We start from the raw sequence: 27,771 nt of genomic DNA, 5'->3' as shown, positions 1-27,771 counted from the left end.
TTTATCTGCCAGCCAAACCAATTTATGAAGATGAAACAAAATGAAAAAACGAATAAAAAGTTATACAAAAACATGGTGCACCTGGATGCTTGATTCCCACCTTCCCCCACACACACCTTTTTTGTTGTTGTTTACAAGTAGAGAGTGAATAAAAGAAAAAAAAATCATGGTCACAAAATTTTAACATTTTAATCCTAAATGTTACAGGGCAAATGGATGTTGGAACCTATTTCCATACACCATGCGTCAACTTTTAATTCCCAAATGTGGCCAAATCCACTAAAACAAGAGTGGTTAACAAACTCTGGATTATGGAAATACATTTCTGGAATAAATGCTAGAAAAGCAACAATGGGAAAAGCCAACTGTCTCCATAAAGGTAAATAAAGTGGAACAATGTGTAGATTAGATACTTTTTCTGTTTCTTACTCATAACCTGTCAATTCAGTGCATCTTATGGTTCAACATAATGGTCCCAATTTTGGGCAAACATCTAACTAGTGTCCATTGATTCCAAGTTAGTGGATGATGAATCTTTTTGGATACTTTCAAAGATGGCTGCCAGCTCAGGGTTAGAGCTTATCTGTGACTGAAATTCACTCATTAATGGACTCTTCTCTGCTTCTGGAATGGTTAGAAGCGCTGCTACTGCCCTCATAGCTGATCGTTTCAGTTCATCTTGCTTTTCAAACTCCTGTTTCACTGAATTTGCCTTGACCTACAGAAAAAAAAAAGAAGCTGTTTGAAGATTTAGCTCAACTTTCCCTCTACACCCACCTTAACACAGACAGCTTATGAAGATCTACTTCCTTCCATAGCTTTGGACAACTTTCACAATAGTTTTAAAGGTCTTAAAATGTGTACTTTTTAGCAGACTTTTTACCAGCAGTTTAAAAACAGACTGAAACTTGAACACTGAAAGTAAGCAGAAAAAAAAAGCTGAGAGTTACCAAGACAATTATCAAATTAAAACAATTCTAGCAGCCAACCTCTAGCTATGGTCAGGAAACAACACTGAAATGGTATTAACACTTCCAGCCTCCAGAGAATAGAATTTTTTGAAAAGAGTTAACCTTTATTAAAAAATTGATTAGTCTTGTTTGATTTCAGTGATAAAAACAAACTATTGTTAAAAGCAAATTTCTTGACTCAAAAAATAACAGATTACAGTATTGAAGAAAAGTAAATTAAACATTAAATCACTATCAGAGTATGTAGGTGGATCAAGACAACAGTAGGTATAGGAAGAGACCAACTGTGCCAAGAACCAAGAGTCTCATAACATAAATGACAAAAGGAGAAAAAAACAGCACCCCTTTACACAGCCTCCATCCTTCAGCACACGATTTTTGACTGCAATAACAATTATCAGAAGTCAGAAAACCCCTCAATACTTTCACAATTTATAATGAAATGAGACAAGTTGTTCATGTGGCAGCTAGATTTTTAAGGCATAAAAGGAATGTCAAAGAAGTAGAGGATTTTAAAAAGAAGCTTAACGAGTTTACTCTTCAATTTGTAATTTAAGGAAAGGTAACACACATAAGGGCTCATATTATTTGTATTATTTTACCTATTGCAAATTATGAACTGCAATTCAAGAAATGCTGCAGCAATACACCTAGTTCTCAGAATTGTTCTTCATACACAAATTTGTTTATACTCCTGTAAGATAATACTAAGTAATTAACAAGCAAAAGTTAAAATTTAAAACAATACCTTAGTTGTACATGTAGCACGCAAAGGTTCAACAAGCCTATCCAGTCTCTGCAGTACTGCACTTGGACAAAGGGTAGACAGTCTCACCAACATTAAGAAGGTTAGCATCTAGTTTGAGAGAAAAACAATCCCAAAATCAGTTATGCTCAGCATGTGAAGAGAAATTCCTAGAATGCTGTGTAACCTTTAACAGCAACACTTTAAATATTTAGCTATTTAAAACTTCTTTAAACATATGAAGTAGTATTTTTACCATTTCAGTCTATACACTATTTAAAATATTTTTACTGAGTCACTGTGTGTACACACACAAAAAAAAAAGACAGCTAACCTTAATATCATAGTGGTCCTTCAAGCCATCTTCAACATGGTTCAGGAATTCAAATATATCTAGTCTATCCAAACAGCTATCCAGAAGAGTATACATGCACTCAAAAGCAGCTTTCCTTATGTCCAACCCATCATCAACTGTATGCTTAAATGGTCCCATTTCCACCTGTTGGCAAATTCAAAATTAAAGTTAAGAAGTAATGTATTTAGAATAACCAAGTCTACTTATGTCAATTTAGCCCTTTTTTTCTTAGTTAACATACCTCTCTGATCAGTTCCTTTCTGACTTTCGTTTCATTGTACAGATGAGGAAGCACAGTATCTAAGAGGTCCCTTATTAATGATGGTTTATTGTGTGCAGCTGAGTTAAACGTCACTAGGGCTACTCTCCTGACATTGAGATCTGGGTCTTCCAACGTTTTCAGAAAATCACCTGCAATTGTGTACAGAAACAGATCAACACATTCCTAAACTACCAGAAGACAAGCCTACTCAGTACATATAAATATAACAACACGTCTCTCAGCCCACCCCACCCTCAGCACATTTTCAGACTGGACATTTTGGAGTTCTATAGCACTGCCCTAGTAAAATAAATGCCTGCAAGAATATATCGTTTTCATCCCCGATGTTTAAAAGAACTGAAAATTTAAAAAGGAGGAAAACAGAAGGCTGTAAACAAGTAAACTCCATAACCACAATAAAAAAGGGGTTAAGAAAACTGAAAATTATTTTTAAACAAAACTAAACAAGATTTTTGCAGTACTACATCCGAATAGTTTTTGACTGTATGAGTATTCAATACTTAGTAAATACTTCCAGAAACCAAAGGGGCATGGCAGCTTCAGTGGAGGAGGAACAGCAGGAGGAAAAACCCACAAGCATAATCAACCAACTTTATATACTATTAAAAACTATTTAAGGTTAGTGATGGAAGTAACATACAGCAGCTGACAACACCTTCACCATAAATAAAAAAAACTTGCTCTCTACCAAACTGTTTTTAAGAGATGAATCTTCCCCTCCTCATTACATTCAGCAGTATACACAGCTTTGTACCGATTTTACAGTGTAATCATATCCACTACAAAACTATCATTCACCATAGCATATTAAACAAATCTACAGGACTATCATACAAATGAGCATTGCAAAGCTCCCTCATAATCAAAACTCTGGTTACTCAATCCCTGTAATAACTACACATGCTCCCAATAACTTTCAGACCACACAGCACTACAGAATCACAAGGATCTACATTTACAAGTCACCCAGCATTCACGTATATACATATTTTAAGTGACAATGTCAAACATTTCCACAACTACCCTTCTGGTTAAAGACAGTACCTTACTACAACAAACTGCTATAATTCAGCAAGAGCATGGGAAAGGAAATCAGCTTTTAGGCACCATCCTAAATACCCTAACTCTTTGTATTCTTTGCCCATCGCAGCTTCAATACATACCACTTTTATCACATATCTTTTACTACTCAGAATTCAAACATGCTAGAATTAATACAAACATCTGCCTATTAAGGAAGCACCTGATAACTGTTGCAACAGCTAACATTAGCAGCTATTTCTGGTACCTACACAATGTTTTCTTCTGAAAGCACAAAGAAAACATTTTAAATGCAATTTAATCACTGGAAAACTTAGAGGTTGTCACTAAAAGCAAAGAACTTACCTATGCAGTTCTTCAAGAGTGGGTCTATGGGTTGTGGATGATCAGAAATAGTGAACTTAACAGCAGTAACCACTGAACTTCGTGCATATGAGGATCCTAATATGAAATAAAATCATGAGTACGTAACAATAAAACAGCACAACTAAAGCTTTTAATACTCCTAAGAACGCTGAAAAATAAATGTTACTTATTACTTGCAGTGCAATGTTACTTCCACAGATGCACTGGTGTTGCATTTTAAACAGGGGGCAACAACATAATATTTGTAATAAACATCTTCTGTCACAGAAAATTCAAGTAATGAGCATATTAGACTTTTTTAATTCATCTCACACAAGCCTACAAGCAACTTTCCTTTGTGCTTTCTTCATGATGCACTTCTACTTTACATCATTACAGTTCTTGATGTGAAACTGATTCATGAATTATACAGTGATTCCTCTTAATACTTACAAATTTTAGAATTCTCGTCCAAAATTAGGAATACTGTAGTTTACTTTAAAATGTCAATGCATTATAATTAGTCTATCAAACACTGCTGTCCCTTTGTTGCCCATGCTCTTCCACTTAAGTTTATAGCTTTGTTGAATGTAACATAATTAAAATACCATACTCATACCAAAAGAAAGATTATAAAGTAATTCCTGTTATGTATGACTAACTTCCTAGAGCAAAATGGATCTAAGCTCCATGTTCTTGGTGCAGAAGCAGGGAGGGGGAGTAAAAGAGGAGTATCACAGAACTTGCAAATCACTTGCAAAAACAAAACGATTTATTAACATATAGAATAAGGCCATTTGCTACAACATATACATGAGTTATTACTACTCACCTGATGCCAAGTATCCCTTGAGTCGTGGAAGCAGAGTCTCTGGGTCTATTAAAGTAAGCTTGCCCAAGCATTCAGCAACAACATTCCTTGTACCCTCTTCTGCACATTCGCAGTGTTTCAGAAGTAAGGCCCAGATGTTCTCAACATATGGCTTGAGACCAACCACTGATGCAGAGCTAATTATTTCTTTCAAGGAATGAAGAAGAAGGTATTGCCTCTTAGGTTGGCTGGTTATTTCTTGTAAGACAAATGGCAGATACTCAGGAAGATTGCCAACACTAATACTGCCTAATGCGTAAGATGCTGCTGATTTGACTTCTTCGCTAGGAGAAGAGAATGCTTCTAATATTACAGACTTCAGCTCAATTTGTCCACTTAAGTCAATGTGATGCCCAACTTCCCCAAGAGAAAGCAAAGCCAAAAGCCGAATGGAATCCGTGGACCTTGAGTTCTTGACATCTTGAATGAACTGACCTACAACAGCTGGTCCTTCCTTGGGGCAGGCTCGAGTAAGGGCAGCCACACATTTGGCAATGGAATAGTAAGACTGCTTGTGAGTAAGTGCTGTGCTCTGAGAGTACACTGGACCCGTTAACATGCGCAGTAAATCCATATAGCCTAAATTATTTGTACCAGTCACAACTAAAGCTTGGAAAAATTCTAGCATGGCACTAAGTGCTCCACCCTGGAGTAGAGGCGATCTCACCAGCCCAATAAGTTCGTTGAGAATGGACCCACTAATCTTTGACAAGGAGGAAGGATATACTTTAGCCAGTGTTGTCAGAAAACTGATGGCCATCTGCGACACATGCATATCACTTTCACTAATAAGAGGTGGAAGCTCGTCCAGGACAGCGTCAATCATGGCAGCTGTCAAGCTGTCACTGTAATTCTTAATTAAGATATCTAGAGCAGAAAGAGTACCCAGTTTCAAAGCTCGTTGGTTCTTTCTCAAAAAAGAAGCAAGAATAGGAACTCCTTCCCCAAGGATTGGTCTCAAATCTATCTTCAAAGGAGAACCAGCAATCAGTGTCATGGCCTTCACGGTAGTTAACCGAGTGATCTCATTCTTCAGTCTCTCTAGGAAGATCTGAAGTGTACTAGGCAGGTCTGTACCCAAGCTGTCACCAAGGCTACAAATTATTTGACCCATGCAAGATATTGCCCTTTCTTTCACTTCCTGATCAATGTCAGCAGCCTTTAATCTCTTGATTGTACAAGTAAAGAGATCTTTGATGTAAGGAGTAGCATCAAAGGAAGAAGGCTGGTCTAAAGGACGAATGACCTTCACAAGCTGTTGGGTAACCAGAAGTGCCTCTGATGTTATCTTGTAAAACGGGTCTCCAACACAAGCTACAACTGGAGGTACCAGTGCTTGAACGTGAGGATGAAAGACTTGGGGAGAATGATTGCAGAGGATCACATACAAACAGGACAGAGCATCTATCTTCAGATTAGAAGAACTTGATTTGTCATTCAGTGAAAAAATTATTCCTGGAAGAAAGAAAAATGTACTTTTAGGTTAGGGTATTTATATTCTGTTAGAACACTTCAAAATTTCTGAACAAAGATAGCTGTAACTGTGTCAGGTTGGGTGCAGGAAAACATTTCTTGAATGCTTCTAAGCCCCTTTCACCACTTTATTCAAACAATTACTTTTCAGACTTTCTCTGCACAGAAGACCTGGGCCATTTGATGGTTTGTGATGTCTTTTCTTAATTATAAAGGTAACCTGTACCCTTAACTTTTCCAAATTTACTTTTCCTTTTTACTTCAAAAGTCAGCATTTTAGGCTCCAAAAGCTAAAATATGGGCAATATTTTTGATGTAAGAGGGCAGCGTTTGATCTTGCAACGAGAGGCAAATCAACTTTTCATCAAAATATAGAAGAAAAATGTCAAACTTACAGCCAACGCTTGTTTTCAAGATTAATGGATATGTGTCACTAAAATATTTATATGGTTTCACACAGTATTCACACAGTAGCTGATTATGTTGCCAATTTCTTCAAATAGAAACAACACTTCAAAGCTTTTGTAAAAAGCACATTGAAGATTTTTGTATTTAGAAACTTCATAACCAAGTTGCCAGTAAATCTTTAGGTTAATAGTATGTTTTTCATACCTGGTACAAGTACAGGAACATGTTGTGTTAGGGCTCCAGGTAATACATTTACTAGCTCAGTCAGCATGTTGAAGCAACACTGACGGGTCTTCACACTTTTCTCCTTCATTTGTTTGTGCAAGGCTTTAACAATGTTGGGAACCTGTAACCATCACACATCTGTTAATTGATTCAGTAGCTGACATTTCTTTCACCTTTGATCACTGGGGGATATAGAAGGCTAGGACACATCTTTCTCTATTTCTGATTTCTCCACAGAATCGGAGTTGTTATATAAACAGTAGGAAATGAAGATTCTAAAATAATTGGTAACCAGCAATTGGTAAACAGCAATTTAACTTCAAAAGGTGAGATGAAACACATAAAAATTAGGTTTGCACTAATAAGACTATATAGAGCAACAACTGAAAATTTAGTCAAATTCTAGTCAAAACTTAGAAAAAGGAAAATGCCATTTGACGACACTACCCTTTTTATTCTGCAAATAAAACGTTGTAGCAAACGTTGTTTATCTTTATCGGTAGACTTTTTGCCTACGTTCTAGAGCACACAAAAGAACTACTTTGCTTTGGTAAGGTGACAGAACTACATAGGTCATACGACTTTTACAGGTGAGAGTAAAGAAAAAGTCAGCTAAACACATTTGCATGAGCTAGTAATTTTTGTTTTCAAGACTGCTGTACTGTTCTAGGCCAGTTCCCGGGCTTACTCTCTCTGTTAGTACTACAGTAATAATTTGCAATCTTCAAATGACAAAAGTATGGCACAGCATATTTCAGGAGCTATCCATATGAACAGGACAACTTCAATGTGTCTTCAACAAGATAACAAAAATTTTATGACCAACCTGACTCTGAAGCATTGTCAAAGGTGTTTCTCCCTGCTCCATTGCATCAGGATCACAAAGCCAACTTTGCACAGGTCGAGTTTGTTTTAAAAGAGAAAGATATGCATGAAAGACATCTGCTTTAACATTCTCTTCACGCTCTTTGAATCTGGCTATTAAAGCAGGAGATACAGTTTTGTAGAATTCTGGAAGCATTTCGTGTCGTGTGCTAACAACAGCATCCAGACATTTAGCAGCTGCACGCCTCACTTTCCAGCTCATGTCATCATCATCACTATATTCATCATCGCTCCCTTAGGAAAAAAAAAAAATGCACATGTTCAGATCTAGACAATCACAGCATCAAGTTTTATTTTAAACAATTAATAAAAACACTCTTTGTTTCTTTGTGTGAGGCACTCCAAAGTAACAGGTGGAAAAGTACGTTACAAACCATACATAAAAGGCTTCTGAACTGCCTAAATCTTAAGACTGATTATTTTCTCTACCATTTTCTCACACTAGTCTTACACATGTATTTATTTAAGCTGGGAACTGGACAAGGTGGTTCCCATCACATTTACAGCCTGACTACTGATTTAAAGCATGTTCTTCTTTTTCCATGACATAATCAACAATGCAACAGCTACTAACTGATCAAGATTCAACAAATTATTCTATTCGGTTCTTTCTAGGAATACATCAAACCAAATCATACCCAAACTGACCACAGAAAACATACAATAAGCAATACAAATTGACTAAGGCAACAACTACGCAGCTCATTCAATCTTAAAGTAATAATAATGTTATGCTCTGGGTTCAGATTATTTGTATCCAAGTTTTCATAAGCCTTATATACCGCAAAGAATTTAGCCACAATATTAACAATAAATACCTTCTATTTTTCAGTCAAAATCATTTATCCTAACAGAAAAACACTGAGTATCTTTCAATTTTCAATGTATTAGATTGTATGCATTAAATAATGATATTTTATATATTGGAAGTACTAAGAAGTCTTTCCCATGACAAATATGTATTTTCAATTCATTAACCAACACATTTCTTACTTCAATTCAATCATCCATTTTAGATGCTGCTAGCTTTTACCATCTCATTTTTCCATCTTTCAAAGTATTTTAAAGTATTTCTCTTGTACTTTACATTCACCACTGGAAGTATTTATCTCCAGCAGTAACATCCAGTACTTTTATTGTATATTTATTTTTAAATGAGTTCATATGCTGTTTTTAAACACATCTTAAAAAATGAATTCAGAAATATACAAGCCATTCAAATACTTGTACTTATTAGCAATACCACCCATTTTCTCAGACCACTGCAAGTTCACAGGCTCTTTCTCTCCCCCTCACCAAAAACCAAACATACCTTGATCATCATCATCACCACCATCAGCATCCATAGCATTTTCATCTTCGTCTTCATCATCATAATTGTAATTTGGATCATAGGTAAGGTATTTAAGACAAATGTTTATAATAGTAGATACATGAGGATAAACTTCTTTAGGACATCTGCATAGTACAGAAATAAAAGTAAAGTGAAATTACCTACAAGAATTTAAACATTTCTACCTAGAAGATGAAATTATCACATCTTACACTCTGAAGATGTTATAGCCAAGACAAGTGTCATTGAATGCATCCATCTGAATCTGTACTTCAGAAAGGACCCAAACTATTAGACTGGAAGATTGCACAAGACCAAGACATGCCTTTGGATATCAAGTTTTTGTTTTTATCCCTCATCAGCAGTGGACAGCCTGGCACAGTAGACAGTTTATGAAGTGCAGACGTATGTGTTAAGCATACTGCTTAACATTTAAGACAGTTATAGGAACAGTTCCAGCTCAAAGCTTGCAAAAATACATTGTACCAAGGAGACTACCAGTTGACACTTACAAACAAAAAGTACACAACACATAGGTACATCACACAGGTACCTGAGAATTACTTACCTCCTAACAAAGGATTCGAAGGCTTGAATGCAATATTCTCGTAGTTCATCGTCATCTACATTACAAAACTTTACAACCAAAGGAATTATTTTCTCAAGATATTCACCTGATAAAAGAATATTATCAAAGTTATTATTCTCATTTAATGAACTTTTTAGTTACAGATAATTTATGTAATTTTCTTACCTATTCTATGACCTGCTTGCCTACTGATAGCAGCAATACACTGTATATAGGTCCTAGTTGTTGACATGGAATCATTTTTAGACAGCTCTGTCAACAGATGTTCAATGAGGTCAACAAAAACCATATTGCCACAACTCATAACCAGGTGACCAAGAGCAATGATGGTTCTTTTCCTCACAGCAAGTCTGGGGCTAGTCAGCTGGGGGAGCAGACAGGTCAGAATTGAAGGATGGAAGTTAACAAGCAGTCCTCCTTGCCTTAAAACAGACAAAACACAAACTCAAACCAATTGAATCTAGGTAACTTTGTTCATATACTCTACCAGAATTATTTTAAATATTTTCAAAACATCACAGAGATTACAATTAAGTTTTTAAACATTCCAAAGGCTTAAACACAACAAAGGAGTTTAAAATATACCTTCAAAGCAACAAGCATTGAAAATTAGCTTAAAGCTACAGTTCTCAGAAGATGAAGCAATAATCAGTTTATCAACCAACTTATCTTCAATACATTCACTTTTTTTTGAAAATGAGGCTTCATCTGTACTTAATATCTTGCCATATTTTTTTTACTTAACTTAAAATAATTTATATGTAATATTTGAAAGATTAAAAAGTTCAAGCTTTAAGGAGTATTTTATCAGCATTCACCAGCATTTCGGAAGAGGGATGTTTACCTGCTCAGCATATCAGCCATGATATCCAGCGCCTCCAGTTGAACAGACACATCTTCCTGCTTGGCTATAGCACTAGTGAGACGCCCTGTGATCTTTTTGCAAACATTAGCCGCTAATGCAGAACCTGAAAGTACAACAAAACCTCAGCGTTTTCGCAATGAGAAAATACAGGTTTTAAACACCAGATATCCTTTGTCACTATGAGAAGCTGAACATAATACGAAGAAGCTTTCACACCCAACAAAACAAGCTTGAACAGCCAGTTGCTTTGCTAATGTAAAGTATTATGCTCTGCATTAGAACTGGAAGACTACACAGAAACATACTGAGTAGGATAGCTTTAGATTCAGAAGGTGAGCACAACAGAAAGGACACTGCTTTTGGCAGGGCAAGCAAAGGAAAGTGAAGACCAAGACCAGTCCAGAGCAATAAGTAAAAGGAATATAGGTAGAAATAAAGGAGTAACTAAAAGGTAAGGGGAAGCACAGAAGTAGATAAAGCTACCTCTAAAAAACAGCTGTAAAATGAAACAGGATTGTAGAATGATTTTGCATAAGAAGGTATTTAAATCTACTTGAAATACTGCTGCAACGTTTGAAAAAAAAGGACAAAATATATACCCAATGTATTTTAAAATTCAAGTTAAAATTTCTTCACTGTATCTACGTAGGTTCCCTCCACCATACACACAACTCCCAGCATTGTTTAGTGTAATGTTGTGAAGCAGTTCATGTTTCCCAATAGCAAGCACTCATCTTCATTTGCATTAAGTTTTCTGTTGTTTGTTTGTTTTAACCCTATTTTTGCAATCTAAATGTGTAATTAATATCATTCCAACCTGTATTAAATATAGTTTGTTTTTTTTTATACTGAAAGATTTTGCTGTCTTTGAGCCTTATATGCAGCTGAAAATCTGCTTTTGTTTTATGTGGGCATATAAAAGAATAATAAAAGCTTCAAGTGATTTATTTATTTATAAGTTTTTGCATCTCACCACTACCTGATAAATTCATAATTTCCTTGTGGACTTCCAATAGAGGATGTCAAAATCAGAGGGTTTGGTGTTTTGTTTTTTAATTTAAGAAACCTCAGCTTCTAAAAACTGCATGTCCAAAACCTTTCTAATCACTTTTCTATTCTCATTCATACGGTAACCTACAGTATTAGAAAACCACTTGAATAAAAATGTAACACCACAGTGATGAGCTATTCATCATTAACATCAGCTTTGGAGTAAAGACTGCACTCATTTAAAACTGCAGGTAAGCACTGCATTAATTTAGCAGGCAATTGTTAGAAACATTGGGTACATTCCAAAACACTTACCTAAACTGAGACAAGAAATCAGATCACTGAAGAAAAATGAGTTACAATCAATTTAAAAGTATACTATCAACCAAAAAGCAAGATGAGATCTATCTGTGACTAGAGTCTAGAAACATTCCACCACACAGTTATTAAGATAGGAGCTTTTACACTCGATTTGTTATACCAATGATTGCATACTGCAAGTTAATCTTCCCCATCCATACAATTCTTCAGTAAAAAAAAAAAAAAAAAAAAAAAAAAAAAATTTTTTTTAAACCAGCAAAATCTGTGAGTACAGTCACAGAAGAAACAGAAGAATATCTTGAATAGCAAGCTCCTTACCGCTGGAAGCTGGGGGGAGTTCTCCAATCACAGTTTTAAGGCCAATGCTTGAAATGTCACGTAACTGTTCTTTATCTGAAAGCATGTTTGTACAGAGTGTATCTACAATGGTCTCCACTTGATACTCCTTTACTTTACTCACCAAAGGGCCAAGGCTGTATAAACAAAAGAAAGGTATTAGGCTTGTAACCTTAAATAAAACCCTCAATCCTTCATTTTATTTCACTATTTTATTTGAAGTCACAAACTTTTAGATTGGTTTTGGTAGCAATACAAAGCAGAATTTTTAAACCCAAAAACCTTCAACTGGTTAGGCTGATAAACTCACCTTAGATCTAGTAACAAACTACTGATTTAGTTCATCTGTTTTTTTAATCCATTGATGGAAACAGTTTCTGTGTAACTGTTCTGCTTCACAGTCTCAAAGTCTGAGTCCCTCTTAACTTCATCATACATAATGCCCAGATTTATAACTAAGTTACCTAGCCAGAGACACCAGTTCATGCGTTTGACCATCAGTGTCCGTCCACACAGTTTGGACAAGTAAGCAAACTTCTTGATTACTGCATCTTTATTCTAGACAACACCTGGGTTCGGTCTGACAGACCCATTCTGTCTCAGAGTGCCTTAACTGAATGCAAACAGTGAACTAAAAATCAATGACTTGGTCTTCATTTACAGACTCCAAGCACCCCTTTACACACTGCACTTGGAGGAACGATAAAAAACATCACCAAATTTGGGGGGTTTAGTTATTCTGTTTGAGAATCAGGACAATTTTATATCTCTAGTCAAATGTTCCCATTTGTTCAAAACACTGAAGCTGCAGGTCTCTGGTGAAGTCTAGTTCATCTGTCTCTCTATGGCCTCGGATGCTGCCATCCATCTGCTATTCTTTGCTTTGTACTGGTATCAAAAGTATTCCCACGTTCTTGCTGTGTTAATGCATTTTCTCACTGTGTTTAATTACTATACAATACATGATCTGATTACATCTATTAGCCACTATGCAATAAAAGTAGTTATGAAAAAAGACATGATTTCAGTACTCAGCAGATCCCATAAATTAATCAAAACTAACATCAAGAACCACAATACAATTAGTTTTTCTCTAACACAAAAGTGGTAGTGTAAGCACTTGGCCACAATCACCAAAGTTATATTAGCAAAACAAGGAACACTACATTGTAAAAATAAGTTACTTTACAATTCCATTCACCTGTGAAAAGGCTCCATAAGAACAAGACTTCACTCTTTTTCCCTCTCCACTCCAGGTTTGCTTACCTAGTTTCTCCCTAAACTTTTAAAACACCTGCCTTCAAACCACCTCAGAAATGGAAAATCAGTTTTGAAAGACTTGACCAATTCTTTTAATTTAATTCCACTCCCCCAAACATGCTACATTAACAACAAACATGTCAAATTCTGCAGAATGAGTATTTTAAGCTGTGTGTTCCATTAAAAAACAGTAGTCAACCTGCACAAACAGTAACATCTCTGAAAGACACAGCTCCATTGTTCTACGAGCTTCTGCATGATGATCTTGCCAGCTGTTCTCCCTCTGCAGGGAAATCTATCACATTACACCCAAAGCACGCTTCCTAATGTAACATCAACACGAGGTGAGATGCAATAGGAAGCTCGAGTTAGTAAGTTTCTGCAGGCTTCAGTTTTGGACTGACCCTGACAAAAGCAAGGGTTGCAGACCAAGGAACTGCATACAAGCCACACAGGAGAACAAGCAATGGCTCGAGGCAAAAATGGAGACAGCAGTAGTGAGGACCATCTACAGAAAACATGGGAACCATGAACTAGAAGTGTAGCTCACCAGAATTCACAGAAACACAAGATGCATCTCAAGAAAAACACTAGTTTTTCTTCCAGGTCAATTAAAGGGATAGTGGATAGCACTCTGTCTTGGTCTGGAGCACAGACCTTCCCCGGGTTATGTTTTATAGCTGATCCAGATGTCCCATCAAGAAAATCCTACAGCCTGATTCACAGCAGCATCTGAATGCTTTTCCACCTATGATACATGCTTCAGCTTGCACCACCATCAAATTCAACCTGAGCTACAATACGAAAGCACAGAAGGTTTTCAAGAGATTCTACATGCACCCTCAGTGTGAACTCTGATGAGTGAGATGACTTTTGATATGAAGGGCTCACCTCACCGGGTTATGATTTCAGGAAGTGGAAAGACTTAGACTTGAGCAAGGTTATTATTTCGGAAGCATTTTTTAGAAGCTTAAACTTTGTCACGATGCCGTTTTTGTGTAAGTTAGCACCCAACTCGCAGTACATGATGTGGAAGGGTTTCATCAGGTCTGTGTGGTCTTCTGCTGAGACGCCAGAGTGATCAAGTGGCATCAAGAGCTGCAGCAGCCTCCTGCTGCAACCAACAGAGCCAGAAGCCAGGGATGTTTCTGCAGATCACAAGGGAGGATCCAAATCCTTTTTTTTTTTTTTAAAATCTGCCCTTCAACACCGTACACAATGTACACAGACAACCACTCTACAAACCACAGATATAAAACTGAAGCATATGGAAATAAGTGTATGAACAAATGCAGGAAAAGGAGCATCTTTAAGCCAATTGCAAACCAATTCTATTAGGACTATGTTAAAATATGATGCCTCCATATAGCTTTTTCCCTGCACTGAACTTTAATACTGCATACATCTGCTTTTCATTAAGATTTATTCTAGCAAAGCTAAGAAGAGAATAAAATGATCTCTGCAGGCTTAGTAAACACTAACTTTGGAGAGCTGAAACCAAACTGAAACCCTACAGGAAAAGATGAACAAACTTGTTATCAAAATAACATTAAGTGTAAGGAAGCAAAGTTTAAGTTTTCAAATCCATGCCACCAGTTACTACAAGTACATCAGATTTTTGAGGCTGCAATGATTTAGGGCCATATTATTACTGAAACATCTGAAGTATGCATAAGTTTTACAAATAATTGCACCATCTGCTTGTAAAACAGATTAACATAATTAACAACAGAACAACTTCCAACTAGAAGTATTTGTCTAATCTAAATACTTGTCAACTGTCAAGGCAGAACCCTGGAGAAAGACAGACAGTCTTCCCATGGTCAGAAAAAAAATAGTATTTAAAAAGTTGTAATGTATTAATTTATAATTCAGTTTTCACTGATCAGAAACAAATAGCAGCTATAGCAAATAGAACAGCTCGGTCACAAGTAAGTTTGAAACAAGTCTAGATAACTTTCTTCTTCCCTAAATTACCCTTTCAAAGGATTTTACTGAAACAAAACAAAAAAACAAGCCCAAGACACTAGGGAAAAAGGTGGGATGAGAACTTCCAACTTCATAAATGTGATTATCCAATGTAATAGTGGAGTTGCCAGATGATGGTAGCGCAAAACCCCGAGTAACAAATAGCAGCATGCAGTGCTAGTAAATGAAGAAGCGCAATACATGATAGTCGAGTTGTACTAGATTACTGGAAGCAAGCAATCTAGATGCAAAGTATTTCCTTTCAGTGATTACAGCAGGGAAAAAATGCTTTGGCTTTATTTCCTAAGATTCTGAGAGTGATTCTGAATTAAAAGAGCAAGTTTCATATTTAAAAAAACAAACAAACAAAAAAAAAAAACACTGGCACTAAGTCAACCGTACAAAAGAAGAAATAAAAATCAACATGCAAGCAGAAATTCTGTCCAAGATATCTGGCAAGATACTCATCTGTCAATAAAGACTATTACTCTGAAAGCAGATAGTCCAAAATCTAAATCAAGATATGCCACTCAGGCAAAAGCTTACTTTAAGCCTAAATCATCTAATTCCCACATTACTGTATTATAAAAACCCACAAGTATTTTAAGACTGAAAAAACACCGCTGAGTCTTCATAATCTAAAGGAAAAAGTCGCGGTATATGTATTGAGACAAGCACACAAGATGACAAGCGAAGCAGTCTGCCTTGTTTTACTGGAAATGGGTCTGGAGCTGAAGCCTAAGTCTCCAAGAACACAGCTGGATCCTGGGTTCACCACTAGCTAATAAAACTGTCAGGAAGGCAGCTGCCGGGGAACACACCAGTGACCCATCGCATTCAGAAGGAAAGGCTCGAGGCAACAGGATTCAGCATACAGGCACTCAAGTTAGTTTAGGAGCTCAGTACTGTATTTGCCAAGGCAGAGCAAGACAACCCCACGCTTTTATTACCTTGCTGGTACTGCTGGGGAGACCAATTTCTGGATTGTTTTAGCAGTGGAGATCTGAGGACGCGTACCTCAATTCTGAAGAGCTGTCAACAGCAAAATGTTACCTGCTATTAATTTTACTTGTCAACCTATACATGCTTTGGATTTTCTCACTGAAATGCAACTTGGCACCACAGACCTTAATGAATTAACTTCTGAATGTACAGTCAAACATAAATTTATTCATTTTGAAGTTGTGTATTTTACTGATTCCTCTTTCTGGATGCAGCTACTGTCCTTTCTACTTTACAAGGGGGGAGACAAGAACAGTCTAATAAAACAGTTTAGAAGCACCTACAGGGTAAATATAAACCCGTATGTTCCAATTTCCTCTGAAACTGTCTTCTATCCTGTCTCTGAGCATCAAGTTGTCCACTCCTGCCACAAAAGCTTCCAAACACGCTCCAAGTTCCCTACACCTTTCACACTTCTTACTGTCTATGTCCTCTCCGTCACTCCAAAGCCACCCTTTTTCACCATATAGCTCCCACCACAGGATGACTGTGGGCCTTCAAAATCATTGTCCACCTGATCTGGTCACCCGTTTTCTCCACTCTTAAAAAAGACCACGTTCCAACAGCCCCATCTAAACACCAGACACAGATTTTGGAGGGAGCTAGATGGGAGGACTAGGCTTAAACTCTGAGGACTGCAAGCCAGTGACTCCAGCCGGACTAAAAGGCCCGAGATCTACAGCTTTCACTCTAGGATAGCTAGCAGACATGGCTCTACATGAGAGGGCAACAACATACACCTTCCACCCCTAAAGCCTGCTCTACGTGCCCCCCATTACTGTTACCTTTCTTCCCCATGTCCACAAGTCACAGTAGCAAGAGCTAACTGTCATCAGAAATGCCCAACAGAAGCAAAGGCAGCAAGCAAGTGCAGACAAGAAAAGCACGTGCAATAATTTATCTGTTACATAAAGCAAACTTTTGCATTCAAGCACTATGTGTAACTTACATTATGATAGTAACCACAGAGTAAGTTCCAACGTCTTGGCACCAGTGGTCTGTCACTATGTTAGGCAAACCTATGAGCTTCTCTTTCAGTGGCAATACTCATAACACCCTGCCCCCACGAAATCAAAACGTTAGCACTTGAGGCACAGCACCTACAGAAAAAGCCCTGGAACATGCTTTCATTCCCAAGAGAATCGTACCTACTCCTTTCCAGGCCTTCCTTCACAGAGTGTAATCTGAATGGTTTCTCTCCCTGCCACCAACACCCTACTTGTGTCATAGAGCCTGCTCAAAATAACTGCAATTTGGGAATAAAAAAAAAAAAAAAAGCATAGATGAAGCATATCTACCAAAAACATGCACTGCAATATTACACTTTTTTTTATTACAGCACAAATCTTCAAACAAATCTGACACTGAGGCCAACTCCCCAAATTAGGCCACATACATTATGATCGCCCCAATGCCATAAACTGAGGAAGACTGTAAAATGCTCTGCAAAATAGAATGAATTGCAGAGATGCAGCTATCTTAAAAATAACAACATAAAAACAGCTGTGGTATAACATTTCTAGAAGGTTCCGCATGCAGGTAATTTCAAGAGAAGTGTTAATTGAGATACCGACTGATACAGGATGAAAGGCATAAAAAGAAGTCCTTTAAGTGCACAGAAACAAAGATGCAATGGAATGGTTTCTCACCTGCTTCAGCAGGCAGGCTTACTCCTGCAGAAACAAACAGCCCTAACAGAGCAGCCTTGGTTAAAAACCTCAAAACTCGAGCCCTAACCTGGCACTGTCCTTTAATTGAGGGCCGGGGGCAGTACCAACACCATTACATTCCAGCTAACCATCTCCACAGCTGCTACATCCCGGAGAGTAGGCATTTAGAAGACCATACCCACAATCTTAATCTGGTCGTGTTATTGTTTCAATCATGATAAATGAATACTGCAGTCTTAGGGTAATTTTTAGACACTGCTATGAGCGAGGACAATTTCTCCCCCCCCAGTACAAAAGCCCTGGCAAGTTTGTAGATGAGCATCTGCCAACACACAAATTACCACCAAGAATTTTCTCTCAGACACAGATAGGCCAAGCCATCCCTGACTGCATCCCTGGAAGTCGAAACATTTTCTCCAGCTGCTCAAAAAGCTCTCAGATTTCTCCACAACCTAATTTCACTCTTCAACCAAGCTTTCCCATCACTAGCTCCTCTTCCAGAGCACACCGCTGGCAGTCAGTGGCTATGCACAGCACCACTGCACTGCTCTACTCTCACTGCATAACTGTTTTGCAAGCAGCACAAGCACAAAGCACGTAAACAGAAACAATCACAATTCCAAGGTATGGCAACCATCCACAGCAGTCTGAAGAGAGTAAACTCCCTGTGCATTTCAGTCAAGACTACAGTCCAGAAAGGTGTGACCACAGAATCTGTGGGAACTATTTTGCATCCATAACGCTTCATACCCCAACAAAGTATTGTAAACAGAAGCACAAACAAGCAGATGTACAATTACGGAAACATTAATATAAAACCAAATAACAGCAATATCTCAAAACTACAGGTAGCCCTCAGAGTAGCTATCCCAAAAGACAGCAAGCTCGCTCTCTATTAATCAAAAGCGATCTGGTTGGTGAGATTCCAGGTGGCAATGTCAGCCTTCCTTTTGCTGATATGAAGATCGCGTCTCCTGCTTTTGCAGTTTGCAAAGATTTGCACAGCTCTATGAAAATACACCTCCCACATCCCAGGCATCTGCAGCTGACACCATCTTTTTACGCATCAATGACTGACAGACCGTATTTCCACCAAAAAAAAAAAAAAAAAAAAAAAGTTGCTCCAGAAGCGAAAACACCTAAAATAATGGGTAGGTTGCTTAGTTTTTCAATGTAAATAAAGAGAAACTGAAATAATCAGCCCAGAAGTCGGTCAATTAGACACATTAGATTATCAGTTAAGTAAACACTTTTTTGTCAATGTCTGAAAACGACAAACTACTGAAGTGACAGAAGTCACTCACACAAACACTTGGAATTACAGTCCATAGAAGGCGTTAAACCAGACTTAACCTGAGTTAGCATCTTCATTTCATTATGCATTCCTCTTTATTCTGGTTTAGTTCAATAAAGTTGACATAGCATTTGTAAAAAACACCTTAATCTTTTCTGGCCTTTCAAATCAGGAGATATCACTTACGGACCTTATTGTTCGCATCAGGTTGCAAACTCAGCTTACCAAAAGGAGAAAAACTACAACTTCTCTTTTTTTTTTTTTTGAAGGTACGTTTTCGTTATTAAGTCCTCTTTGATCTTTTCCTTTTCAATGAAAAATCACATTTTCCAATAATTTGCATCCAACTTTCCTTAAAGTCAACAGCTCCTTCAGCTGTCTATGGAAATAAACAGCAACTATAGCAGCATCTCCTTTAAGTTATATACATCTGAAAATAAAAGTGTTCGTAGCATGCCCTCCCTGCTAGGAAGAGGGATGTCATCTCACAACCAAATGTAGGCTGAAATTAGTATGGCTATCAAAGAAACACATTTACTTACAGGGAAGAGTTAAAATTCACAAATGGAAAATAAATGTATTTGATTCAAATCACCAATATAGCAGGATGTATAACAGTGTATTAGCACAGCATCCAAAACACTTTAAAGCTGCTAAACCAGCTCAGCCACACAACATATGTGCATCATCCTGCTCACATTAATGACTCACACTCGCAGCATCAGGCAGGGTTCCCTGCGTTGAACTACTGCCCGGAGAAGTCAGGCTGATAAATGCAGATAAACTACAGGATGACAAGGGGAGGAATCACTGGAAGTAGTTACTTCAATCCCACTTTTCTATTTCATATTTTGAGATATATACATGTACGATGAATGATTATTTATTTTAAGTTTCAGGAAGCTTTTTAGCGTGAAACAATACAAATTTGTCAGTACAGGTTTTAATGGCAGAGTATCGCCCCATAAATAGCTACCAGACCGGGAAGCAGTTCATCCTTAAACTGCAGCACTGAACATAAGGAGTGATTAATGGCAGTTTGGGCCAGCCGAGCACTACCAGCAGCGAAGCACAAACAATCCAGCCCACACTCAGGCAAACCACACCGCTTGTCTAATCCAGATGCAGGTAACCTTGGATAGAGCTACAGGCAGTAAAACTCCCGCCACCACAAGGTGCTCAGAGTACCTTTCAGAGCACTACACAACTAGCCTTAAAGCATGAATGGTGTAAGAACATCCAGTAGTATTTTTTACATTGGCTGACTGTAAAACAGCCTTTGATCATCAGAACAAAGAAGTCCTTCAGAAAAAAAACACAACACACACTAAAATATTCTTAAGACAGACAAGGTGAAAAAACTGACCTAGTTTGCATCTACTGCCTGAAATAACAGAAGTTTGATGACTGCACTCCTTTCTTCTCTGTAGGGTCAAAGCTGGTTGATTTTTAATGCAAGAGTATTAAATCAGTTTATTTATTTTCATTTTGATTCAGAGAAGAACACCACAACCATCTTGCAAGATAGTTACCCAAGTATCCATGAACTCTCAAGCTGTTCAGCAAAGACAAACATGTTTTATCCTATCCGAAAGCAGTATGATATAGCTGAAAGGTTCAAAAACAAAAACACCAGTGTGCTTTGAAGAGATAATGAGAAACAAGTTCATCAGCATTTTAACCAACAGAGCACTTCCTATCCAAATGTGAAAGAGATTAGTGGGTAAGGCAAAACTTACTTGTTACTACACTTGCATAAGAAAAAAACATTGCTTTATGACTGCTCTGAGTTACTTCAAATCTTCTCTGTTCAGTGGCATCAGTAACCAAACCGTGAAAGAACAATCCTCCTTGAAGAGATTCTTTCCTTTTTAAGGACTGATCAGTAACATTGCCATTCAGTGCTTCCATGGACCTAGCTGGAAGATTCCCCAACGAATTGCAGATCTTTCTTCCCCCCGCAAAAAAGCTGTCTCAAATACAAATTCAGCAGGACAGAGCTTTCTGTGTACTTTTAAGGCACTCCTATGAAAGGGAATCTATACTTGAATGGGTCATCAAGCATCAGCCTGATGAAAGTTCCTGCTGATAGTCTCTAAAGAGCACCAGAGCATTTAATTTAATAAGGTAATCTAAACACAGTTTATGCTTTCCTCAGCTGAAAGTGGCAGCAAACACATAACAGGAATACACAAATAAAGAACAGCAACACAAAATATTTTAAAACCAAGAAGTAGGGGAAAATACACTGGTCAAATCTAAATTAACAAATTAGGTTCCTACCTAGCGTTGTAGCAGATGGAAAATCTAGTTTAGATTTTACCTTAAACTAAACCTTAAACTGCCTTAAACTACAGCTCAGCAGTGCTTCAACATCTCCTATCCTGTACTCCCAGTATTGTTTCTACCAACGCTCATCTGAATGTAGGAGGAGAGAGCTGAGCCAGAAGAAATCTAACTCCCCGAACCAGTCTACAACAAAACCAGATGCACTCAAGAAAATGGACACAGAGGGGGAGAACATCAGAATAGCAGCAGAATTAGCTTAGACTGGCTTAAAACTGTGACAGAACAATACTGTGAGTCTAAGTTACCTGAATAAAAAAGTGCCTTTTTACGGTGGTGTCATTGGCTCCTCATCCCATCTGCATCCCCTTCCCTCCCACCTCCCAAAAAAGTGTATCTGCAAGTGATCAGGATGCCAAAAATGTTGATACATTCAAGGTACAAATTCGAGATGAAAGCTCACAATTTCCTGCGAAGTTTTTCATCTTGTTTCTTGTCCCCTTACAAGAAACTTAATGCTGTTCTTTAATGCTGCTTGGATTTTTTCTAAAAGTATTCCAAACTTTAAATTGATTCTGTCATTTTAATTAAATCCAAGCATTTTTATCAGTGTGTCAAAGCAAACTTTAAAAATGGAAGAATGGTTAATAAGAAAAGCACAGGGCATGCCCACATACACAGGCAGCTATCTATTTTCCTCATTCTCTTTCCTTTGAAGTCTTTAACGTTACCTGTACTTTAGGTCCAAAATCCTAACCTTGTCATTAAAGATTGTTACATATACACTGTGTGCATTAATCTGAATTTCAGGGTAACTTCAGGCTATGCATTGTAGATGAGTGCTGCATGTATGCTGCAACCATTTTTTTCCACAGAATGTTACTTTACAAAAAGCCAGCTCTAAGCCCGAGCCAAGTTTCATAATAATCTACTTAATACTTTTCATGCATGTGTCTCTTCTGACTGAGCACAGGCACCCTGTTTCCAAGCCAAAAAACTTAAGCTGTGCCACAAGGTACTTTGACGTTTTAGGGCTTCACATTCAAAAGCAACATGTTGGTTTGTGTTGTTTAGAAAACCTGGCAGGAGACATGTTTCAACAAAACTGCAACTCTTATAAGAGTAGTGAAAAAGTTGTGATAATTATATTATTTATACAGCTCACAGAACATTAAACTTTGGCTGGAAACTTGCTACTCTTGTATTAGATCCTCTGTGAAAGGTTTTAGTTATCACATAAAATATTTCAGAAGCCAAAGCAAGCGCCTCTTGTAAGTATATAAGCAGATTTATGTACGCACAGGCTTTAATTTTCTGCTTTGTTGATGTGATGGGTCAAATTGTAAAGAACAAGCTGAAACAAACTAACTGAGCTAGTCACAATGTGAAACTTCTTCAAAGCTGTCCCAAACTCTGCAGTGGTACATTTACTTCAACACATGATTCACAGAACCTGAGACTCAAGTAGATCAGATGGGATATTTAAAAAAAGATCATGAACAAGAAATATTCTTATAGGAACACCAGGAGCTTCTTAACAGAGATGCCCTCCTTATAGAAGGCAAAAGGAGTCAGAAGAATTAAGTACAAAAAGTCATAATAAATGTAGCACCTCTTCAAAGAGGTGGAACACAGCCAGAAACGCCACACCACAGGTAAAGTTAAATAAAGGGAGGAAGAAACACCACTGAACCAACAGAAGCCTCTGAAAAGCAAGTAACTGCACCCTGACCCCATAAAACATCTGCGGTTCCTGTAAAGCACGTAAAACCATTCACACAATATTTCAAATGCTAGTGAAGAGGCAAGTTCTATATTTGATTAAAAGGTAAATACAGAGTCTTGGTTATGTTATTTCTGTTTGAGAAGGCAGATCATGGTACTGTAGTATTGGAGTAGTTTTCACAGTTAAATATCAATGTGGCAACTATCCAGGAACTATGATCTTGAAAATCTATTTAGCATTCAAGATTTATCACCAGAGAACAAGCACATCGTTCATATACCTTCAGCAATGACTGCACAACGTATTTGTCCCCTTAAACCCCAAATGTTAAATTGCAACGTTGACAAAAGATAGTTCTGTAAGAAGTTATGATTAATGCAGACAACCTGCAAAGGTTCCTATGTGGACAACAGATTCACGTTTATTTTGCATAGCAGTGTTCCTTTATTTTTTAAATTTTTATGTTTTTCAGTCAACAGATGATTTTTTACATCACAGAGAAAGAATACATACCATTTGACAGCTAAGTTCTGCACCTCACCATTTTTATCTTCCAGTAATTTCAAGATCATCTTCACCACCTTCCTTTCACTGTCATCATCCAGCTTAATAGAATCTTTCTGTAGTTCCGTCATCAAGTCATTAGTAGCCATAAACCTGACAAAAGAGAGTCAGATAATTATTGCTAAAAGGATATATATGGGTCATTCAGTGCTCTACAATTCAAGATTCTCAGTTTCCGCTATTTGTTACCAAATAAACCACACTTAACATTGGATTAGAGTTACCTGCTTTGTGATACAAACAGCATTTCTTCTACTTATAAAATAAATAAGGAGAAAATGTCATTTTAAGTTACAGTTTAACTTTTAGTCAGGTCATCATCTTTCCTTGGTGAGGAAAGCTCCAAATTTTACTCCCAGTGTTTACGCTGCGCTCCAAATAATCTCCAGCAAGAAAACTGACGCTTTCCCAGATTGGAAGTAGTTCTCTCACTAGCTACACATTTTTTTTCTTAAGCAAGAAGAATAATACAGTTTTTCAAACATTCTCCCACAAAAATAATATGACAGACATCAACAGAGAAATAAAAGCGAAAGCTGTGATTTATAAATTTTTCATTTTGTCTGTCCAGACTGGTTTGTTTATAGCCAGACAATGGCCAATGATGTTTATCCAGTCCTCAATCTAGGGCATGACATTAAAGTCTAAAATTAATTTTTGAGAGATCAGGAAAACAAAATCAGCTTTCCTATCAGTTCATTTAGTATTCAATACCACCGTCACACCAACCAATACAAGAACATACTGAGAAATGACTTTCCAAAAATACTTCTTTTATGTCTTTTGTTTCTTTTCCTTCTAAAGTCTGTTTCCCAATCTGTTTTCCTTTCCTAAGCGTCCTTTCTTCTCAAGAAAAGTAACAGAGATGCCTTACTCAATTACAAATCCCAGGGGCTCCAATGCCAATCCCAGCCCCCAGACAAAAATGGTCTGTTAATTACACAACTAGGGTTGACATTTGGGCTTCCGACACATCAGCCCCAAGCAGCCATCGCCTAAGCTCATCCTTGGAAGGTTATCTCCACCGCCTGACCTGCTCGATACTTCTTTATTGAGAATGAAAGCCAAGAGCACCTAATCTTAACGTGCATCACAAATGCCAGATGACTCCCCTCAAATAATGGACCCCGACTTATCCCGTCTTGTAACACGGCCGTTCCAGTCTAACAGTCTCAAGGTGTTTCTAACTAAGATAAGTGAAGCCCTCGCTCATTCTTCATTCACTCCAAGAGTGCCGCCAAAGCAAGCCTGTAATCTGACAGGAACCAGATGTGTGCATAAACAGATGATGGATGTGAAAGGCACCAGCCTGTACGAAGAGCAAGAGAAAAAGCTACTTGAAAAGTAAAGGGAAGGGGCAGATCGGATGGGAATAAGGGTATCCACAAAGCCAAGCAGCACTAAAATGTTTAAAAGCCATCTCCATGACACTGCTGTATTTACCTCTTTTTCTTAAACCTTAACAGCCTCCCCTCACTTCCTTGGGCAATAAATCCCATTTCCTAGCCTTCTGAGTTCACATGCACTCATCACCTACTTGTGACAACTTCCTCAACTAAGCAGAGCTTGAACATCCTCAGCTCATCAGCACTTCTGCGCTTGGCTACAACTGAGGAGTCCTCCTGACAGATTCCTACATTTAAAAAACAAAATACCCGAACCCCAGAGTGGCATGGGGAAGACTGGCAACGCTGAATTGAAGGAGCTGGTATTTAGCAACACAGCTTTGAATGGTGTAGCTGTGGCCTTTGACCAGCTTTACATGGTGCAAAGCAGCAGCGCATCGGTAGCTCCTCACCCCTTGTACTCAGAGCAGCCATCCTCTTCCTCCCACAGCCCCAAAGTAAACTGCCACCTTACATCACTGCCCACTTTGAATTGAAGTTTCCACACAATAAATGCCACAAACAATTGCATCAGACAAGTTAGTTTATCCAAAAAAAAAAAAAAATGTGGATTAGAATTTACTGTAGAATAGCTACTTGAACTGTGGTTTGCAGTCAGCTCCCTGGTATCGACAACTACACCGAGCCCCTTCAAATACACACGGTCTAAGAATAAATCCACTTATAATTACTAGTACTAAGAACTATTTTATCCATTATGCAAATACATGATACATGCAGAGGTTTCATAAAACATAGCATTGCATAACAGCCAGTTTGTAGAGGTCCATCGTCACTCATTTTACCGTTTCTAATTCAGATTTTAATCTATGTTGCTATGATTTTTAAGTATTTCAGAATCCCAAGGTTGTTCAAAGCCCCTGGAATGGGTAATCTGCAGAGTACGCTCTCCTAAAGCAACTACAAAACAAGTTTAAACTACATGTAGCTTGGAAAACAACTTACTACAACCTCATCTGATAGGCATAGCCTCTCTTTTATGCAAAAAGTTTTAAAATCATTGGAAATCAATACTGAGAAGCAAATCCATCCCAATATTTTGTAAGACATCCTTCCCATAAGCACTAAATGCAAAGCTCACTTATTCACAGAAAAAAATTAGCATGATAAAACTAAAAAAAATATTCAGAAAACAGTTTGAATCTATTTTTAAGCGTAGTTTAAATGACTCAGGCAATTCTGGTCTGCATCTTTTCAGACTAATCAGTTTTCGTTGTTTTTCTTTTTCTTCCCCAAAGTTTCTAGCCTAAACTCTCCTGGTAACATCATACTAGAGAACCTGAAAGAGATGGACAGAAAAAATATATACTTTTATCATGCCTGTGCCCTGTGCTTCAACGGTTTTGACAAAAGCCAACCCTATGGGTACTTAATCATGGCCTGTTTTCTTTTAGATTTTAATATATTAACAAGAGGCTGCTTTGGACGTAACTGTGTCCTTTAACTACAAACTAAGAACTGTAAAGGTGCAAAAATGGAAAAAACACTAAGTGTGTTCTACGACTTTTCCCTACCTGTATTGATCCACTCTCTGTAACAAATGAAAGCTTCATACATGAATTCCTGGGTACGCACAATGCAGACAAAGAAATTTAATTATCTTTAAGCTAATGGTTTGTTAGAGCCACTGTGTAAGTGAATGGTCTCTTTTTTTTTAGTTGTTTTTAGTTGTTTAGTTGTTTTTAGTTGTGTGGCTTTTAGTTGCTCTGCTATTTCATTACCTGATACAACATCTTTTGCATTTTATCTCCCGTAACCAAACGGTTACTCCAATAAATAGTAACAGTCTGGTGACAGATCCTAAGCTCCAAAATACATATCCCAGTCCCGCCTTCATAAAACTTAACTGGACTCCTCTTTCTGGACACACACAGTTTCAGAGGGGTCCTACAAGAAGGCTGGGGAGGGACTCTTTGTCAGGGGATAGAGGAATAGGACAAGGGGGAAGGGCTCTAAAGTAAAAAAGGTGGGTTTAGATTGGATATAAGGAAGAAATTCTTCACTGTGAGTGTGGTGAGGCCCTGCCACAGGCTGCCCAGAGCAGCTGTGGATGCCCCATCCCTGGAGGTGCTCAAGGCCAGGCTGGATGGGGCTTTGGGCAACCTGGTGTGGTGGGAGGTGTTCCTGCCATGGCAGGGGGTTGGTGCTGGGTGGGCTTTGAGGCCCCTTCCCACCCCAGGCTCTACACGGCGAGCCCAGCACCCCCCTGCCCACACCCCGCAGCACCCCGGAGCCGTGCGGGCGCGGGAAGCCGAGGCCCAGGGCCCCCCAGGCCCGCCCGTCCCGCACGGCGCCGAGCAGGCCCCGCTCCTGCGGGCTCCGCGGGCCTCGCACCCGCCGCAGGCTGCGGAGGCCGCGGCTCCGCTCCTCAGCGTGAGGGGAGGGAGAGGAGAGGGGAGGGGAGGGCAGGGGAGGCCCTGAGGCGAGGCGGGCCGGGCCCGGCGGCGGCTCCCACCTGAAGTCCTTGTCGCTGGACGTCATCTTCTCCAGCAGGTTGGAGATGTGGTACGAGGCGCTCGCCATGTTGACGGGCCCGGCCGGGAGCAGCGGCGGCGGCGG

At 38.4% G+C, this 27,771-nt stretch overlaps 1 protein-coding gene across 1 annotated transcript; it reads right to left on the bottom strand.

Moving 5' to 3' along the window:
- Window positions 1-27,771, bottom strand: CAND1 (cullin associated and neddylation dissociated 1). Its single transcript, XM_032184953.1, has 15 exons — window positions 27,668-27,771; window positions 23,756-23,899; window positions 12,019-12,173; window positions 10,369-10,492; window positions 9,690-9,946; window positions 9,504-9,609; window positions 8,915-9,060; window positions 7,544-7,836; window positions 6,697-6,838; window positions 4,573-6,066; window positions 3,741-3,836; window positions 2,313-2,482; window positions 2,051-2,215; window positions 1,720-1,827; window positions 1-718 (listed from the first exon to the last, which is right to left on the bottom strand). The coding sequence occupies exons 1-15, from the start codon at window positions 27,733-27,735 to the stop codon at window positions 494-496; spliced, it is 3,693 nt and encodes a 1,230-aa protein (XP_032040844.1). The 5' UTR covers window positions 27,736-27,771; the 3' UTR covers window positions 1-493.

This window comes from Aythya fuligula, chromosome 1, assembly GCF_009819795.1.
Source record: "Aythya fuligula isolate bAytFul2 chromosome 1, bAytFul2.pri, whole genome shotgun sequence".
NCBI classification, from domain to species: Eukaryota; Metazoa; Chordata; class Aves; order Anseriformes; family Anatidae; genus Aythya; species Aythya fuligula.
Note: the sequence above shows the minus strand (reverse complement) of the source record. Positions and strands in the feature narration are given on the sequence as shown.

Bases quoted from the DNA above. Each gene is read 5' to 3' on its own strand.
- CAND1 (XM_032184953.1), bottom strand. From the start codon at position 27,735: ATGGCGAGCGCCTCGTACCACATCTCCAACCTGCTGGAGAAGATGACG. The intron at 9,947-10,368 runs GTAAACATCCCT...GTCTGTTTTAAG, and splicing joins ATGGCTGATATGCTGAGCAG to GCAAGGAGGACTGCTTGTTA. The intron at 6,839-7,543 runs GTTGGTCATAAA...TGATGGTTACAG, and splicing joins TGACAATGCTTCAGAGTCAG to GTTCCCAACATTGTTAAAGC.